We start from the raw sequence: 19,534 nt of genomic DNA on the forward strand, positions 1-19,534 counted from the left end.
TTGAAAGTGGAAGCCCAGAGAAATATTTGCTCTGGCTCTCACTAGCACCTCTCAATGCCAGTGAGCTCTGGGACAGTGGATTCTCAGCCCTGCAGTAAAATGAGCTTTTCCTGTAAGTTTAAAATTTGGTTCTTTCTCACAAACTATAGTCAAAGTAATTGTCAACTCAAAAAGTACCTTTTAACCTAATCCAAAGGAACGCATTCTGAGCAGATTTTTTAATTTTCACATGATAAAACTAATTACAATTAGTCGCTTGTTACTGAAACAGAAGACATCCAGGATGCCACAATATTTGAAGTTATATTTTAAGGAAAAACACAGATCAGAGAAAAAAGCTTCAAAGTCCAAATTGATTATCTTCTTAAAGAGTCTTAATTGTTTGTAAGATAAATGGGAATGAAGAACCAAGGGAAAGAAAGCTCTTTCAGAGAGAGTGTGATCTCCCACAGCACATGAGCTGTGAGTGATTCAGTACTGAATAGCCCCAAATTACCAACCCACCCATCCAAATGGCACCACTGACCAATGGCCCAAGTGGCACCTCTGACCAATGGACTGACTTGGCTTGTAGAGACTGAGAGCTCCCATTTCAGGTTGTGGAATAATTAATGCAGCTGCTGGTTACTGAGGGCAGCTCTTCAAAGCTCCTGAAATGTTTGTTCATCCTGGTATTTGCTGTTACTCATCTCATCGTCAGGCAGATGAAATGCAGGGTTTTGCAGTCATGTGGGGTGAATTGCTGGCTAAGTTCCTTGACTTGTTCTGCTGGCTGCTGGAGGTGATCTGCATAGATGCACTTTATCAGTCTGATCCTTGCACTGTGTATGGCTCACTGTGAGATCCAGCCCAGCTACAGCAGAGTTTGAGGCAATATTGCTTTTCTGATGTGCCTCACCAGAGAAACTCCCTTGTGGGTACCTTGGCAGTAAGGGGTTAACCTCCCTTTCCTGAGGATCATTCATGTTTGATGTTCTCCTGTCCCCATGCTCTGCTCTGTATCCAGCCCCAGCTCCTTGGTACAACCTCAGTAAGAGCTCCATTTCCATAATGCCCCATGCTCAGGGCTGTACCCAGCAGCACAGCAGCTGGTTGTGCCAGGATGCCCAGCTGGACTCCTCCATGGGCACTGAGTGGCTGGTTGCCTGATTTGACAGTGTCTCTCCACACCTCTTCCAGCTCAGCCTGGGGTGTTGGATGGGCTATGGGGAAGTACAAACAGTAGCAGAGGAAATTAGAGGAAAGAAGGAGTGGAGGACCAACCTGTACATTGACCAGCCCCCACCAGGCACCACAGATTTTTCTCAAAGCATTAGCCAGGAGTGGGGCTGGGACCCCAAAAAAAGGACTAGGGTGAGTAACGGGGAGACAAGGAAGAGAAGGGGAAGGTAGCCAGGGTGGTGAGGTGGGCCTGGAAATTGCATCTGGAGCTGAAGCTCGCAGACTGCATCTTTCCCTGTGTGGCTGGACTTACCGCAGTGCCCCAGGGATGTGGATTTTGGAGGCAGTCATTCTGGAGCTGGGGTGTTTATGGCCTGCTGTGGTTTTGGCACACAGTTCCTGTTTCAGCCTCTCCCCACATGCATGGTTTGGGTATGAAGGTTCCCTGTGGCACAGGGGTCTGCTCCCAAAGTCTGAGGGCTGCATGGGCATTGTCACTGGTGACTTTTTCAGAATACCCTTCCAAAGAAGATGGAGCCAAGGTATGGCTGGCCTGCAGTCCCTTCTGTTGGTACAAGGCAGCTAATATTTTATTCCAAGTTGGACTAATGATGAAAATGTGCTGGACACTGGAAAGAGATATCTTGAGCACACAAAGCAGCTTACAAGCCTGAGAAGCAAGGAGGGAATTTTTCATTTGGCAGAGTAACACGCATAGCGAGAACTCTTGTTTTTAATAAGTTCACAAAGCTTTCTTGAAAGCTAGGGATTTTTTTTCCATCCTGAACACATGAGGTATTTTCATTTCATAATGAATGTATGTTATGTCCAACTTCCAGAAAGCCTTTCACATGAAAAAAAAGAAAAAAAAAAAGCAAAGAATATTTCAGATGCTGAAGTGAACAGGGTGGAAGTAATCATGAAAAAAAAGCTGGAATATTTGTTCTGTGCTCAGAGATTGTGTGGCATCTTGTATTGTCTGAAACAACACCAGATAATAATCATAAGTGCAAATCTCTCAGACTGGGGCAACAGGGAGAAGAGCCAATCTCTGTGTCTCCATAGAGCTGGAAGAAATTTCAGATATTTCTGTTTGTCTGCAGAACAGCTGGGGACTTCTCAGACATGAATCTAATTAAGCATATTCCTTGCTACAAACACTTCAAGTCCTATTTCTGAGATCCAAATGTCTTTCTGAAATGAAGCCGTAGGAATATTGCTTTCATGTAGCCTGCTTTTTCTAATTTGGTCTGGGCAAAATTAAATTACAGTTATAAGCTCAGAGGAGAATTTACTGAAGTCAATAATATTGATTGATATTTGGGTATCAGTGTAATGCCATGCATTAGTGATAGCTGAATTTAATCCACAGGCCCACGAGGGCTGCCAGCAGCAATCTGGGTATTGGATTGGACAGGCTGGCTGATATTTGACATGCTGGGTGACATCTGACATGCCTGGTCCCCTCCATCCAGCGATGGGTTCCTCCTCAGCCACCATTTGGTACCAGTGCCTGTTCCTGCCTCCCTCCCTGCCCTGGCTTGGCAGGTGGTTGGGCTAGGACCAAAACTCAAATATTAATTTCTTTCCCCTCTGTTTCCCAAATCCCAAGGTTTAAAACAGAGCATTTATTTTCTCAGTAGAGAGAAGGACTTGCCACAGCAAAGGGTTTAACTGGAGCCACTCCATTCTGCTGGGATGTGAAGTGGTGCAAGCCTGGCTGCCTGAGCTCAGTGTGAGCAGCTGGGGCTCCAGCCTGCAGCATGTCCCTGCTCCCTCTGGCACTGGGCATCCTGAGACCCTTCAGCTGTTCTCATGGCACAAAGCTCTCGTGGCACAAACTCTCCTGCATGGCTCTGTGGACTGGCTGCTCATCCGAAAATTATGCCCAGAACAGAGGGCAACAATGCCCAAATCAGCCATGCCAGCCCCTCCATGAGACCTGTGGGAGCCCCAGCCCCACCACAGCTCTGCAAACCATTAGCTTCCAGTCTGCAGCCACTTTGTTTTAAACTTGGGGTTTCAAACCAATTCAGAACAGAAAGAACGTGCATTCCTGCTTGCTTTCTTCTGCTTCTTCAGATTGCCACTGACTTATCTGCTGTTTTTGGAAGCCCTCTCTGGAATTCTTGCAGATTTGAAGGAATATTTTCCTGCTGTTATTGCAGGGAATACACTAATCTGAGCAAAAATCCCAGTATTGATGTATTCATTAGAGTCTTCATCTTTTTCTTACTGTATTTATTCCTCTCTTAATCCAGTTGAAGCCAAGCAGGAGGCTTGCAGGAGGCTGCTCCTAGGCTTCAGGTCCTGCTCTCTGATGCAGGTCACAGCCATGGCAAGGCTCATTGGCAAAGCCACATTTCCTCAGACCATCTCATGCAGCTGGAAAAAACAGATAAGCTTTCAGTCATATAAGCTTGGGTCTCTTTATATGCAAAGTTATTTGTCTGTGCTCCTCAGAGAGTTTGATTTGTGTTCATTTGCATGTACCAAGTATAGTGAAACCCAGTGAATTCTCCTGACATGTTTTCACTCCTGCAAGAAACATGATGGGAAGTGGAAGATACAATCATCTCCCTCCCTAGTGGCATCAGTAAGTATCACACATATCAGATTAAACCCTTGACATTTTTCCAACAGTGTGAAATTTGCTTGAAGATGCTGGAAAATGAGTTATAGATGTGAAAGCAAGTCTTGGAATATGAATGTAAACATGTTAACCCTAAAACCAGTGTAATTTGCTTTTCCTGAAATCCTGGTGTGTGGAGCTGGAGGAGCTGGCAGAGAGAACTCCCACCACAGAGTCTGGGGGTGAGTAGGATGTGGGCCATGAGACAGAAATTACTTTTGGCTCCTGAGTGGTGATGGATAGCTAAATCCTGCCCAGGGATGCACCCAGCAGTGAGGGGGGACATCACTTGGGGGTGCCTGTGTATTCCTGCCCCAAAACTGGGTGCAAACTCCAGTGTTATTGTGGCCCCTGAGGAGAGCTGCCCAGCAGCTTTGCATGAGAAAAAAATACACTTTTCACTTAGCTGAAAAGATAAAATCCCTCATGTGTTGCTGCAGTATGATCATCCACCTGTGAAAGATTTCAGAAAAGATGCAGGTTGGTCGGGGATTTGAGGTGCTCTTGTGGGCAGAACTGAGCCCTTGATGTAGAATTTAAGTCAAGACACTTTTGTGTCTTACAATGAGACTGGTTTAAGTGTTTTTACTGCAAAAACTCTCCAGCAGGTTTTCGGTCACATCTCCCCCTGACATGCTGAAGTTGAAAGGCACACTAGGGTAATGATTTTGGATTTTCCATGCTTGCATTTGGGATCTGTCATGTTCTGGTGGTGAAACCTCATCGTGGTAGAATAACTGCATTTGAGCGTGGCACATCCCACTCATTCCATGTCTTGGGGATGGTTTATTATCCCATACCATTTTTGGGGGTTTTGATCTGTTTTGTTTTGTTTGTGCCCAGGGGGCTGCTGTCCCTGCCCCAGCCCCCATCCTGCCTGGCTCTGGGGCTGTTGCAATAAATGGGAGCTGAGCTGGGGTTTCTGGGGGGAGCTGGGTGTGGGGTGAGAGGCAGCTCTTCCCTTGAGTGTGTTCTGTTCTGCTGGACACATGTGGCTGGTACCTCTGACCAGGGATCCTGCTGCTTCTGTGGGTTTTGCCTGCTTTTTGCTTTGTTTGGTTGGTTGTTTTTTTGTGGTTTTTTTTTTTTTTTGGTTGGGTTTTTTTTTTTTTGTTTTGTTTTGTTTTGTTTTGGGGGTTTTTTTTGTTTGGTTTTTTTTTTTTTTTTTTGCTTCAGCATTGTGACTGAGTTTGCCAGCTTGGCTTCTTTTGCTGCTCTGCTGTCAGGAAGCCCAGAGCCAGGACTCGGGATCATCCTTGTTTTCCCATTGAGAACTGCCCCATCCTCTGCACAGCCCAGACCCAGGGATCAGCCACACCAGTGAGAAATCCCAAGGAGTCTCTCATGTTTGGGAGCCAGGCTGCTGCTGCCCAGTCCCTGCCATGCCTCTACTGCTGCTCTGGGTTTTTGCTGCACTGGAGCTTTTTCAGGCCCTCAGTCTGGGTACAGCTGCAGACTTTCTGCTTGCTGCCCTGGGGGAACCTGCTCTGCCATTCCAGCTTGCTGCTTCAAACAGTTTTTTGCAGTTTTTTGCTGCAGCCCCTTTCGCTATCCAGCGGGGCACTGGGACCAGGATTCTTTGTTGTTAGTAAACAGTTGGTTTTCTCCACTTTCACCCCCTGTTATCTCCTCTGTCATTGTCAGAAGAAATGAGAGATATTCAAGCCCTTTCTACTAAGAGGAAATGCTCATTCCAGGGCATTTCCCCCTGAAATTTGTCTCAAAACTGAGACAGTCCCCTTCTGCCTTCTCTATGGATATGCACTGGGCAGCAGTGAGCAGCAGCAGCAGCAGAACAAAAGCTGAGAGACACAAGAAATATTGTGCATTTTAAGGAACAGACTAATTGTAATCCAGAGGAATTGTTGAGGCAATTACACTGTTCAAAGTGGTTTCAATGCCTCTTAATAATTTCTTCTGCATTATCGTCTAGCTCCCTTGGAGATGACCAAGACAGAAGTTGATTGCAACTGCTGCTTGTGAGAGTGCAGCGGATCCTCGGGAGCCATTAGGGATCCAGCGTCTGCTGGAGTTGCCATGGAGATGCCAAGACTGATTGTAAGCCAGGTGAAGTGTTCCTGCTGCTGCTGGCTCATCCCTCCTGGGGGACATGGCCACACAGCCTGACACCGGGGTGGGAGGAACAGCAGCCTCAGCCTGGGCGCTCGTGCTGCCGGGAGGGATCAAAGCCAGGTGCTGGTGGCTGGAGCAGGACCCATCACCAGAGTGGTGGAGCTGTTGGGAGCAATACAGACATGTTTGAGATGTACATTTGCAAAAGGAGATTGGCCACAGGAGGGGTTTGCTACACCAGATCTCTGTCCCAAATATCCTGGGTCCAGCCTTTTGCAGGTTCTCTCTGGTTGGTCTCACTGGCCTAGGAGTTGCTCCAAGGGAGCTGTGGCTGTCACTGGGTGTTCACACCCAGAGGAGGAGGAGGAGGAAACTCCTTTTGGGGTTATGTTGTAGCAGTGAAAAATCCTGTCTTTCAAAATCTGGCAAGCACAATGTGACTTGAAGTACAGTATGAGCATAAATTAGCTGTGAACACATTTTTCTGTGGTGGAGGGAAGGTGGCTTTTTGGCAGCAGGTGGCTTGGCTTGCTTTTATGCAACAGATATTCTCTCTTCACTTAATAAACAGATAAAAGGGTGATGCAGTTGGCATCAGGCTCATCTATTCTGAGATCTGGCATTTGGGAACATGGTTTCACTGCCTGGATTTGCCTGGAAGTGTGTATCATTTCACAGGCAGAAAGGTCCTTCACTGTTAATAAATTCTGACTGAGATTTAATTGCAAGATAAGCAGGTGCCCTCTGTGCCCCAGCTTTTCATTGCAGCCACTGCTCGCATTTGTGGCTTGCCCAGAAAATCAGATTTGCACCCAGTACTGCCCTCTCCTTTCAGGGTCCAATTTTCAGACCACTGGGCACTGACTGGAATGACACCTGTGGGTGCCATTTCTTTAAACACATCCCACCTTTTATCTATCTATCTATCTATCTATCTATCTATCTATCTATCTATCTATCTACCTACCTATCTCTCTCTGTATATCTGCATATATATATATATATGTATGTATATATATATATGTATATATGTATATATGTGTATATATATATATATATATATATATATGTATATATCCTACTTTATAGATATCCTACCTTGACACTATGATCACCTTCTTTGAAAGCTAAAATAGTTCTTACATATTTCAGGCATCAGAATGAAGGTCAAGAATCCTTTTTTTTTTTTTTGTCTTCTTTTGAGAATGATAATGGAAAAAAAATATTACCAGATATGAAAACAGGGTCAAAAAGCTGCAGATAAATGGGACAGAGCATCAAGTGAAGTGACAAGAGACCTAATTATGGGATTGAAGCTGTAGCATGAAATAGGTAAAAATCTCCTAGGAATTTGTATCTCCTTTTCTTCTTTTTTTTTTTCCCCAAAGAACTTTAAATGCTCTTTTCTTTTCTCACCTGAACCTTTTAGAAATCAGTATATTTTTAGCTCAAAGTTGGAGACAAGGACCAAATGGCCTTGACATTAAATGTTTCAGTTGTCCAAAAAGAGTTGGAGATGTGTTTGCATTTCCCTCCTGGTATTCAGGACTGGCTGATTGACCTTGGAAATGTGGGTGAAGTCAAGGAAAGCCATTAGGCTTTTTCCCTATCATTTTAAATTGGAGTTTATAATCACCACCACCACATATACAGTTGTACTTTATACCAGCTGCTCATTTCATGTGCTTAATTTAGAAGGGGAAAATTCAGTGGCACCACAATACTATACCATGATTGTAGCTGTCAGTTCATCCTTACTGTGTGTGGGTGGGATGGGCCATGTGGACCTCTGGTGGGAGGTGTTCCATGGCAGGGGAAGTGGAACTCGATGATCTTTGATGTCCTTTACAGCCCAAACCATTCTAAGATTCTGTGTTTGCAGGGTCATGTTTGCACAGCCAGCAGTGACTGTTCACATTCATCTCAAGTGCTTGCCCATCCAAAGGTTCCAGCTGGCTGCCACAAGTGGCATTTGGCAGGATAGATGGGTCAGCCAGCCACAAACGTCAGAAATTCAGGTTTCTGAAATAGAGACACACAGACTGAGGGAGGAAATTAGCAATCAGGTTAAGGTTGAGAAAGTGCCCCCCGTGCCTTGTGCTGTGTTGTGAGAAGAACAAGAAGCATGTGCTCTGCAAGTGGGCGAGGCCTGGGAAGATGCTGGTGGGCAATGTGTTTGCACAGTCCTGTGCTGGGAAAGTGATGGTAACGCATCAGTGAGAGGGAAATATTACTTTGTGGGTGTGTAGTGTCCTCCCACTGCTCCTGAGGCTCCTCATTTCCCAAGGTGCCATGAATAAATAATGCAGTATGAAAATACAGGCAAGGTGTTTATCAGGGCTGTTAGATGAAAGCACATCTGGAGCTGATTTGGAACTGGCTGCTCTGCCTATGGGTTAATGTAGTGGCTTTTGGGAACATCACTCCTCTGGAAAACCATCATGCTGGTGGGGAGAGGGTATCATGCTGGTCCCAGAACATGCTTATCTTTAGGAAAGAGTGCTGGGAAATTTTTCTTCACTTTGGTGAAATGATTACTTATCATTCAGAGCTTAAGGGATATACTCATGCTGTTATTATAATACGTTATTTCTTCACAGTTCCTTGTATAAATGGTGGAGGCTGTGATGTCTGTGTGTCTATGTGCAGGAGAGAGAGAGACTCGTGCCTCTGTAAATGAAAATCCATCTGTTTTCTGTGCTGGAAGTGGCTGCTCAGTGCCAGGCAGAGGCTGCTTGCTCTGGTGGTCACAGTGGGCAGGGGTCAGTTGAAGGTGTAAAGCTGCAGGCACCAGGAGGGAGAAGCTTGCTGTACCTGTTTGAGGACAGAGATGTGGCTCCTCTGGCAACCTCCCGGATCCTAAAGCTGCTCAAAGCAGCAGCTTGGGGTACCTGGGAGGTTCCATGTTTCTGCAGCAGAGCTTGTTGCTGGTCCTGTGGGGAGAGAATCCAGATGAGACAAACCAGGCCATGCTGGGGTGCTCACACTGCTGTTCCAGACCACAGAACAGGACCTTGGGCAGCCTCCTCCTGCTGGCTCATGGAGAAACACTGGCCCCAGGACAGACCCTCAAACCAGTCTCTTTATTCCCAGCAAACCTGGGGATTTGAACTCCACTTTGATGCCAACAGACAGGGAACCTGCTGATGGTGCTGGAGGAGATCCACATCCCAGTCCTCCCAGTCTCCATCCAGGTGTGGAGCTGGAGGTGACTTTTTTGTTGGCAGCTGCACTGAAGTCTTTCAGGCTTTAGCAACTTCCACAATGAAAAGTGAGTGGGTGAGTGGGGATTTATAAGGAGATGGAACCTTCTCTGCTGAGAGCAGAGTAACAGCCCCTCACAGAGACCCAGAGGAACATCATGAGCTCCCTGTCTAGCAGGTTGTTAAAAAATAATTTTCATGAGAAAACAGAAATCCTGCTCTTAGAAAGACTGTGTCACTTGCTAACCAGTGTTTTCCAGTTCCAGCCAACCCACGTCACAGGGAGGATTCTCTGATTGTCTTGCCAAAAGATAGACCCAGGCCACACCAAGGGGAAAGTGTTCCTGTAGGCACCAGCCCTTTTTTGTTTTTATAATGAACAAAATCTCAGACTTCTGGGGTCCGTATGTGCAGGCACAATGGCACATTTTCCTCTCTGGAAAGAGGATTTACATCCTGGAGAGAACCCTATTCCCAAGCACTTGGTGCTTACAGCATCTTTGGAAGTGTTTGATCTTGGAGCCTCACTTGCTGCCTTCAAGCCTTGGCACAAACTCCTACTAAATTTTCTATTATTTTTGCCCATTCTTTAGTTTGTTTCATTCCTCATCCCAGTTTTCTCCTGTACATGTGATTGAATCCAATACTGCTCCCTGCCCAGTTATGGAGATATGGAATATTGCACTGAACTCTGGTTTTAAAACTGTCACCTGGAAAAAAAAAATTGCATTACATGTGGAAATAAAATAAAAATTTAAATTTCATTGAAAGGAAAAATGAGGATTGAGCAATTTTCATTGTAATCTTCATGTCTTAAACCAATCTCACTATTCTAGCAATAATTTTGGGTTGTTTTGACCTGAAAGAATCAAAGTCTTTCTTTTCTGACAAGGCTGACAGATGCTTTGACTGATGACAGCAAAAATCAGGTCTTTTAGTCTAAGAAATGTTACAACATGATTTGCATACAAACAGGGACTGAGACAAGCTCTTGAAAATCTCTTGCACTTGCAAATCCTGACATTGGAGATGAATAAAAGGAATTTTATTCCCTGAGCCCAGTGGATGCTCAGCAATAATGACATTGTCATAAACATTGGTTTGAAACTCCAAATTATGAAAGTGAAACTGGGAGATTTTTGCCTTTTTCCCCCTAGACAGGCTCTCCCCACTCTCTCCCAGCTGTTAACAATCCAGGAGCATTAAAGGCAGGGATCTCTGGGGCTGCAGTGAAGCCCTGTGGGGAGCCAGGCTTGTTTGCTCCAGTTCTCTGTGCATCCCAAATCTACTTCTCCTCTTTGTATCTTTTGCTATAAACAATTATGTTCATAAATATGCAGAGATTTGCTTCCTCTGAGCAAAACCCTCTACTGTCACAACTGGGCCAGGTTGTGAAGCCAGGCACATTTATTCCCAGCACTGTGAATTCCAAAATTCACAAAATTCCCAAGTGTTGGGAGAGGAGGCTGCTCTAGTGTGCCTGCCCAGGGGCTGCCTTGCTGTATGTCCAGTGAGGAGAAAGCTTCTCCCCTTCCCCTTTCACTTCCTCTTCTCCTTTGCCTTTCTGCTTTTCCCTTGCTCATTTATTTTTTCCTTTTCCTTTTCCTTTTCCTTTTCCTTTTCCTTTTCCTTTTCCTTTTCCTTTTCCTTTTCCTTTTCCTTTTCCTTTTCCTTTTCCTTTTCCTTTTCCTTTTCCTTTTCCTTTTCCTTTTCCTTTTCCTTTTTTCCTTTCCCTTCAGGCTGGCAGACCCTACCAGTGCTGCCAGCTGAGCCATCTCCACCCCAGGCTGGGGCCACATCAGCATTTTTGGAGGGTCTTATTGAAGTTATTGCTGCTGTGCCTAGACCTGGCTTCCTGGCATATAAAAAAATTGCTATTTCATCCATGTGTTATCCAAGGATGAAGTTTTAATTTAACTCCTCAGTGGTGGTGAGCAGAGGGGTGTAGAACTGCAGGGGAGGCACGGGGCAGCATCACATCTGCTGGACCAAAATATTGAAAATTTTCATCTAAGCCACGAGGATTTTGCAGTGACACTCCCTGAATCCCCTTTGCTCCCCTGTGGCCACATGAACAGTGAGCAGTGTGAGATGCAAGTGTTTCACTCAATATTTTAAAACCGTTTGCTCCAGGAGTCTATGAATTTAGTAAAACTTCCTAAATATTCACAAACTGCTCAGCAGACACATGATGAAGGATGGAGTGGGTTGAGGGAGCAGGATTTACCATTTTGAAGAGTCATCACATACATTATTCAGCAACCCTAATGTGCCCAGCTGTGTTTACTGTCCTGGGCCAGGAGCTGCTGCTCCCAACAATGAGCAATTTTGCTGCTTTGGCTTTTGGTGGGGAGTGGAGGTCAGACCTAAGTCAGGCAGATGGAGCAGGAGGACAGGGGGGAACTCATTGGAAGCATCTGACAGGAAAAATCTCCATTGGGCCAATATATGAATGGTCTCTCCAACAGGCACTCTGTGCATTGTGAATGAGCAGTGCTAATTACAGAATTGCAGCGGCTCCAGATGTTTTGTGTATGTCTCAGTCTTCATTTGCTTGTTTTGTGTGCCGAGTTACTTGGGATACTGAAAAATGTAAATAATGAATATGTGATGAGCAGCAAGAATGAATCCCTGCCCTGCCTCCCTCTTCCAATAAAGCTAATTAATCCAAGTACCAAAATAAAAACTGCTTGAGTCTGCTCCAGTATCAGCCATGAAAGCGTTCTCATAAGCAGATAATTGACAATTAAGGCCCAACTTACAGAAAAGAAGAGAAAAACCCAAGTTGTATAAAGCTAAAGTTCTAAAGAATCTAAGGGAGTAAACAACTCCAATAGAGATTCCTGGCAGTGCCAACAAAGCTGGCTCAAACCCTGAGCCACTGGTTTAAATCAGAACTCATTTTCCAGCCTCCTTTAACCCAGATTTTAAGTTCCTTGTTGTCAAAAGTATGATTGTGGTGGAGGTTTGGAGATGGGGAAACTGAGGCACGCAGCACATGCAGGGCTGGCAGCTGAAGGGATGGCTGTGTTTGGGGTGGGAGTGGATTGCCTGGCTGGGCTTTTAGAGAGCAGGGCATGTGCTGGTACATTCATTGCCTGCCTCAGGGCTGCCTTTCTCCTGGGGCTTGGGATGGGATCCCAGTCCAGAGCGCTGTGCTTTTGACTGCAGGATTTACATGGGATATATACACATATACATATATACTGTGATCTGATGTGTGCTCTTCAGAGTGTAATGCTTTATTTAGACTGAATTAACTTGCTTCACAGGGCTTTGTTTATCCATTTTAATAAATCATCTCTTTCAGCTAAATTTTGCCTTAAGAGTTGATCATATCCAGAGCCTCCAAGAGCACAGCAGATATAAATATTTGCTTTTACAAGGGGAAAACTCTCCTGAGAATGGCTTTAGCAACTGACTGGGTTTGCCTAGAACAAGGAAACTGGTAATTTGCTGAGTGCATAATAAGGAGTGAAGAAGCAGAAAGGTGGAGCTGCCTTTGGTCACTGACCCAAGGGCCAGTGTCCCATAGGTGGGTAAAGCCTGTGACCTGGCTTCCTCTGCTCCTCCCAGCTGAGGATGAAGCCTGGCTGCAGATGAAGCTGATGCTTTAACACGGAGGGAACACACAGCACAACACTGGAGTCCACTGTTGATGGGCAGGGGCAACAAATTCAAATAATTTGAACTTTTAAATTTTTTCCTCCTCTTCAGAAATTCAGACAAGCATTCTTGGCATTAGAAATTACTATAATAGTGTATTCCTTCCTGCCTTCCTCTCCCCTGCACTAAAATGTCACCACTTGTGCATGCTTTTGGAAAGGGGCCCCAGCTCTCCAGTGACTCCCCTTTGTACTCAAACTGGATCTGAATTCCTACATAGTTTTAAGGATCAAGGTTAAAAGTGTATTGCATGGAAAAAAAAAAAAAAAAAGTATAATCTAAAATAAAATCCTCTGGAATTGCTCTAAGTTAATGAGCTTTTCTGAACATGGAGGATGGTCATCTAATAGGTGGCAGATAATCTTCAGGAGAACGAGGACAACCTAGATTTCAAGAATAGCATAATTGTATGTAAATGCAAGGAACTGGGAGCTTTTTTTTTAGCCTGAAAGAGCAAAGTTCATCAGATACCAGGGCAGTTCAAAGCCCAGGAGCCCAGACTGCCTGAGAGCTGGGGAAAGGGCACAGCAGCAGTGCCAGGTGGGTGCTGCCAGCCCCATACTGCATAGGCATGGATTTTTAGGGTATTAAATTGTGAGGGTAAATGTGTCTGTTTCTCAGGAGCACTTGGTCTTTGCCAAACTGATGTAATTTATTAACCCTCCACTCAGCAATGCTGTCCCTCCCTTCAAAAGCAACTGGGTTTTCAAAGCCACTGAGTGCTTTGGGCTATGCCAGAGCCACTTGGGCCTTTAGCAAGTGTGGAATTATCTATGGATGATAATTTCCAGAGAAGGTGCTGCTGAATATTTCTAACTTTACACTTCTGATCTCTCTGCAGAGGCTTTGCTCATCTCATTATGATGTATCTACCAGGTTCAAGGCTATGTGGCTTTTGGCTTCTTGAAAAACAAGCCTTAGTGTGCTGGAAGCATCTCTGCTCAGTTTTAGTGGGTTTTGGGCCAACGTGTTGTCATGGGGTATTTCATAAGGTGTTGCAGGGACCTTAGAGAGCCCCCATGTCTGCTGGGGATCATGGATGTGAAGGATGCTGTGCTCCCACCATCACACAACTCACAGCCAAGTGTTTGATGTGAATCTTGGCTTTGCAATGGAGGTTAACCAGGGTGGGTTTTGCCAGGGACTTTCTGGAGAAAAAAGTGGGATAAAAGAGATATTTTAAAGAAGAAAATTGTGGTTAGCAACAGACCTTAGCAATCAGATTTAATTATTTTTGCAAGCAACAGTGACAGTGTGCCAGGCTGGCTCTGGTAGCACAGCTGGCTGGAGGAGCCCAGCAAAAAGCTTCCTGCTTGGCCAAACCAGGGAAACTGCAGGTGACCCCAGGGAAACTGGGAACCCTGACACTCACCCCAAGCTTTAGGGGGTGTCACCTTCATCAGTACTGGAGACGCAAAAGCGAACGTCAGCACACGGGCCCCGCTTCCACCTGCAGTGGGCACAGAGAGGGGAATCAGCAGGGCCAGATGGCAATGGAGCAAGATTTTACAGACTTGTAGCTCCATCCCTCAAGCTCAGTGGGTTTGTCAGAAATGGTTAATCATACTCCAACTGGGCTAAGCAGAAAAACAAATAACTTCCTTTTTCTTTTTCAATCACGTGCCTCAAAGTGTACTGGACTTCTGGAGCCCATATGAAAAATCAAAAGGGTTTGGAAGCTGCATTTGCATTTACTGCTGGAATTTGTACCAACTCTGACCTTCCTAGAAAATGTGATCTGCCACTTTTCTGTGGTGCTGGTGAAGGGTCCATCAGAGGGGAGCATCACCTGAGAGACTCTTTTCTCCCCCCTTTGTTGTCCATCTGTTCCAATTCCAGCACTGCTTTAAAACTGGAGTGCATTACAGGGATGCAGAGATGCTCTGCAGTGAGAACCAAATTTTGAAGAGTTACTTCCAGCAGCAAAACCACTGTGTGAATAGAGGCACTGTGCCTGTGATTTTTGTAGAAAAATTGCACGTGCAGAGTGCTGCAGTTCTGCTGTGAGGAGCCTCTAAACTTGTTCTGTTACCCCTGGTGAGAGGCAGCAAGCAGGGAAAGGAGAAAGGCTGGGGATTAGTTTTTTACCATTTGCTGAGCCACCCAAGCTCCTGCTGCACAAGAGCAGCTCAGCTGTACCAGAGCTGACAGACATTTGTTGTGCTTTTAATCACTGACAATAAATTAAACTGTACATATTAAATTCCAATTATATAATAACCTGTAGTTACAGTGGCATATTTGTTGCTGTAAGCAATACCCCAATCCAGCTTAACAGGTCTGTTTTAGAAAGCATGGCAAAATCTGTCAACTTCTAAGAAAAGGCTGTTATTTACACATTTCAGGTTGATAGTCTCCCCCAGTATGCCAAAGGCCCAGCAGGGATTTCAGCTGAGCTGTGCTGACTTTTACCAGGTGAAGATTTCAAAAGCTGTGTGGATATGGCTCTTGGGAATATCCTTTAGTGGTGAACATAGTGGTGTTGGGTTGTTCTTGCTCAATGATTTTAGAGTTTTTTTCCAGCCTAAATGAATCTATGATGTGGCTTTTTTAACAACAAATAATGGGTCCAGATGTTAGCACACCAGGTCACCAATCCTGGGGAAGGTGCGTGGTGTGCAGGAGAAGCTCCTCCACCAGCTTTCCCTGCCCACCAAAACCATGCCAACAATGGAGCTGAGCTGGTTTTTGTGCTTTTATTGCAAGACCAACTCAGTAAAAATCAAATCTCTTCTATTCACGATTAACCAACACTCCTTAAGAGCAAAAAATGTACACAAGACTCTTCCCTTTGGATGAATATTTCCATTTATTCCAACTGGAAAAAACATTTTTTAAATATATTTAAGTATCATTTCTTTTTTTTTTTCTTTTTAAAGGAATAATAATTATCACATTGTCCTTTACAAACAACAAAAAAATTCCTAGCAATAGTCTGTGGTATGGAGACATCCATCTTCTAGATTTTTCTGCATCTGCTGCTTTGAGTAGGCATGGGGGTGTCCCTGTGTGTGCCCAGGGCTGCCAGTGCCATCCCTGCAGCGGGATCCACATTCCCAGGGTGCAGGGAGGGGCTGGCCTCAAGGTGCAGGGACACCCTGAGGTGCCAGCAGGGCGAGGGCAGTGCAGCTGGTTAAGCTCTCAGCCCTCCTGTGGCTCAAAGCTCAGCCTCATCTGAACCCCCACAGGTGCGTTGGGTGGCAAGAGCCCCTTTTGCAAACTTGCTCCTTTTTGGGAAGCACTGGGACAACCTGGCCTTGGCTTGCAGCTGGGATGGCAGAACCCCAATGGATTAAAGCACACAGAGAACAAACTCACATCCACCAGAATACAACACAGCTGAGCCCTATGCAGGGGCCCTCTGCCCCAGGGACAAGCCCTGGCCACACACAGCCCCAGAGGGGCGAGGGCATCTCACCAGGCAGGAGGGGCCCACGGGGAGCAGTTTGCAGGTGTTCTCATGTCGTAGGCAGGAGGCAATACTGAGACTTCCACTTGGAAATGAACAGCAGTTAACCCAGGAGACTAGAGCACCATAAGACAAGTCTATATTCAAAACAACGTCATGCTGACATCACACAATTGCACCATTTACACTTTATTTACTCCAAATAATAGTTCAATGTTTAGTAACTTCAGCGTTCTCTACAGAGGTGTGAAATTCCTTCTCCAGCTTTGGTAATTTACAATGTTGCAGACATTTGGTAGTTCTGGTCTTTCCTATTTAGTAATAGTAATAATTTAAAAAAAAAAGGCCCTTTTGCAGCTGTCAGGGGTTCCTGTGTCTGACTGATGGAGTATACCTGCAAATCATAGACTTCAAAATGCCACTGAGGCTTGGCAAGATTTAATGAATCAAAAAACCTTCTGTTTATTGACCAGGATCAAAACAAATAAACAGAAAAAAAGGGTTAAAACAAAAAAAAAACCCTCAAAACCAATGAAAACTCAGACTCTCACTGATAAACTTAAGTGATGATGAAATGGAAAGGGGGGTTCCAAAGTACTGTTCGGTTAGCTCTGACTGAAAACAATTCTGAACGTGCATGCATTTTCCCAGTGACTCCTAAGATATAGAAATTCCTCTGATATTACAAAATACAAAAATATTTTCTCCAAACTCTCATTTACATCGCATTTACAACAATCACGGAAATAACTTAGGCTCCCACACTGTCCAAGAGACAAATCACCTACCAACATGGCTAATGGAAAACAAAAATGTGGTGGAAAACAAAACCTACCAGCAAACTGATGCTGAGAGTCAACAGTGGCAACCAAAACGTATGGACAAACAGAGCTCAAGGGAGTGGCAGTATTTGGGAGAAGGAAGAGAAACTACTGGGTAAATATTACAGGCTAAAGTGAACTTTTAAAATTTTAATCTCCAAAGTAAGATGTGCAAAATATATTCACTGTGCCCAGGATTATGACTATTTATAGAAGCCGGTCTACAACCTTCTTAACAAATCCCTACTCTTCGGGCCTTTTTTTTTGTTACAATAAAAGCACTTACATGATCTAAAACAGTGCAAGATCGTGAGTTAATTTACATTCTCCCAAGGTGCCTGGCAAGGATGCCATTAGGATATGATACAGTTCTTGCTCTTCTGTCTTTTCCGGCTGTGCAACTGTCCCCTGGCCCCCACCGTGGAAGACTTGGGCATGCTGTACGAGCCGTACTTGTGCAGCAGCTCCTCGCTGGTCACGTACCGGAGGCGGGCGGGCTGCGGAATCGGCTCCCCGAGGAAGTAGCCCTCGTTGTCGGACTCCGAGGAGGAGGAGCAGGTGGAGCACCAGTCGTATTCGGCAAAGTAGGGCCCCCATCTCTCGCCCAAGTGGTTCTGCAAGGCAAGATCCGACACCGTCCGGGGACAGTGGCCGTAGACATCCCTGCAGGGACCCTGCTCCACCGTCTCCCTGCAGCTCCTCTGGTGCACGAAGGGGTCGTAGTCGTCCCTGGCTCGGAGCGAGGGTCTCTCCTTCAGGCGGTAGCACTGCTCGCTGGCCAGGTGCAGGGCGTTGTCCGAGCGGGAGCGCCGCGAGCGCCGGGGCCGGTGCGGGCGGTAGTGCCGCTCGTCCTGGAGCACGGTTCTCCGGCGCGTGCGCTCGCTCATGGGGGTGTGCCTCGGGACCTCCTGAGCCCCCAGCTTGCCCCCCGGCACGCCGCTGCCGTAGTCGAAGCTCTGGTGCATCCGCCCGTGCGACGGCCGCTCTTGGTAGCCGAGGGGGCTGGCGAGGTCGTGCAGGGTGGGCTCCATGTCCTGGTACTGCTGCACCGACAGCAGGCTGCGCACGGACTCGGCGCTGCGGAACTGCATGGAGGAGTTCAGGGTGCCCATGTTGCTCATCTTCTCTGAGACGTTCATGCCCGAGTCTTTGCTCAGGTCAGGCATGGAGAACCTGGAGAGGTGCTCCTGGCGCTTGGCTCCACCGTCTGCTGAGAGGCCTTTGCAGGAAAAGGGCAAAGGGGGAAAAAAAAGAAGTTAAAAAAGAGAATTTTCTGTCAGCCAAGATGCAGGGTGGAGGCTGGTTTTGGCCCAAGACTTTTGCTTTAAAAAGTATCTCAGTGGTATCGATCCTGTCCTGAAGAGCCCTTTTTAAGAGGAGGACTTTAATTTATTTTTTTTTAAGAGCAGGCAGTTCCTCCTCTGGGGAAATCACACCAATTTAAGGTGTTTTGAGTCGGCCTCCAAGCTGCTTTCACGACTTCCTTTCCCATATGTCTACACTGTCTGCGACTTGATAGGAATAACCAACGGTGCCAGGGAGAAATCGTGCGTCAGAGGTAACCTGAGGCCTCCTGCACACCGAGCTAACTAGGGTGCCATGATCCAGCACTCACACTTTCTGCAATGACAACACATTTTGGAGGACTAAACAATGTCGGTGGCAGATGAAAACACAGCCACTGACTTAATTCAGGGTTCTCACTATGCTGCACCTCACAGGTCCCCTGAATGACACCCATGGAGAGACCAAATTTGCAGTTGGGTTTCCCAGGAAGGATGGAAACGCCCAAGCACCAGAGGGTCTGCTGGAGCTCCCTGTGAGCAGCAGGACAGTGGGAGGGTCCCTGGATCCCTCCCTGCAGATATCCAAGGAGTTGTTCATGGGCAGGAGCCAGAAGTGTGAGCTCCACCTTGGTGGGCTGCCCTGCTTGGGAAGGTGACCTGTTAGATCTCTCCAATGTGCCAACGAGCCCTGAACTCCTGCAAGGTGCTTTCCTTCAGCCCAGGAAGCCTTCACCTGGCAGCAGGGAAGAAGTGAGGAGTCTGCTCAGCACCTGCCTGTCAACAAGAAACTCAATGCACCCCACGGTGCCCTAGTCCTTGGCTTGTTCCATGAGTGTTTCCTGATTATTTTCTGACTATCTCCCCCTGTTGGCTTGACAACTGGCAGCAGTCACTGGTTGCATTGCAAGCTCAGGATAAGATGTTTTGCAAGTTATTTCAAAGAAAATCCGTTCCATCCCAAATCAAATGTGGAATGTTTGCTTTGGCAGCCTTCTCCCCATCCCTTCTCCAACAACATCCCAGTGCAGACCCAACACTGTGCATCGTCAGCAGAATTTCCAACATGATGCACAGCCTTTATGCAATCACCAACAATTTATGACTTTGTAAATTAATTATAAAAAATAACAACCCAGCCCACAATTCAAGAATAAAGCTTTTTTTCCCTTAACAAAAGCTGCTTGCATTTAATCAAGAGCTCAGCTCTTTTTGCATTATCTGCTGCTGCTAAACCTGAACAAGAACGAGGGTTGCTGTCACTAACCCCATTCATGAGCTGCTTC

General features: G+C 46.0%; 1 protein-coding gene across 3 annotated transcripts in view; it reads right to left on the minus strand.

Moving 5' to 3' along the window:
* Positions 1 to 15,525: 15,525 nt before the first annotated feature.
* Positions 15,526 to 19,534, minus strand: part of PRICKLE2 (prickle planar cell polarity protein 2) — a 103,371-nt gene continuing 99,362 nt past the window's right edge. For all 3 annotated transcript variants that reach the window (XM_021537258.1, XM_021537260.3, XM_021537259.3), the window contains one exon: positions 15,526 to 18,184. In XM_021537258.1, the coding sequence (XP_021392933.1) occupies positions 17,319 to 18,184 (866 nt within the window). In that variant the 3' untranslated portion in view covers positions 15,526 to 17,318. The remainder of the gene's footprint in view (positions 18,185 to 19,534) is intronic.

This window comes from Lonchura striata, chromosome 12 (assembly GCF_046129695.1).
Source record: "Lonchura striata isolate bLonStr1 chromosome 12, bLonStr1.mat, whole genome shotgun sequence".
NCBI lineage: Eukaryota > Metazoa > Chordata > Aves > Passeriformes > Estrildidae > Lonchura > Lonchura striata.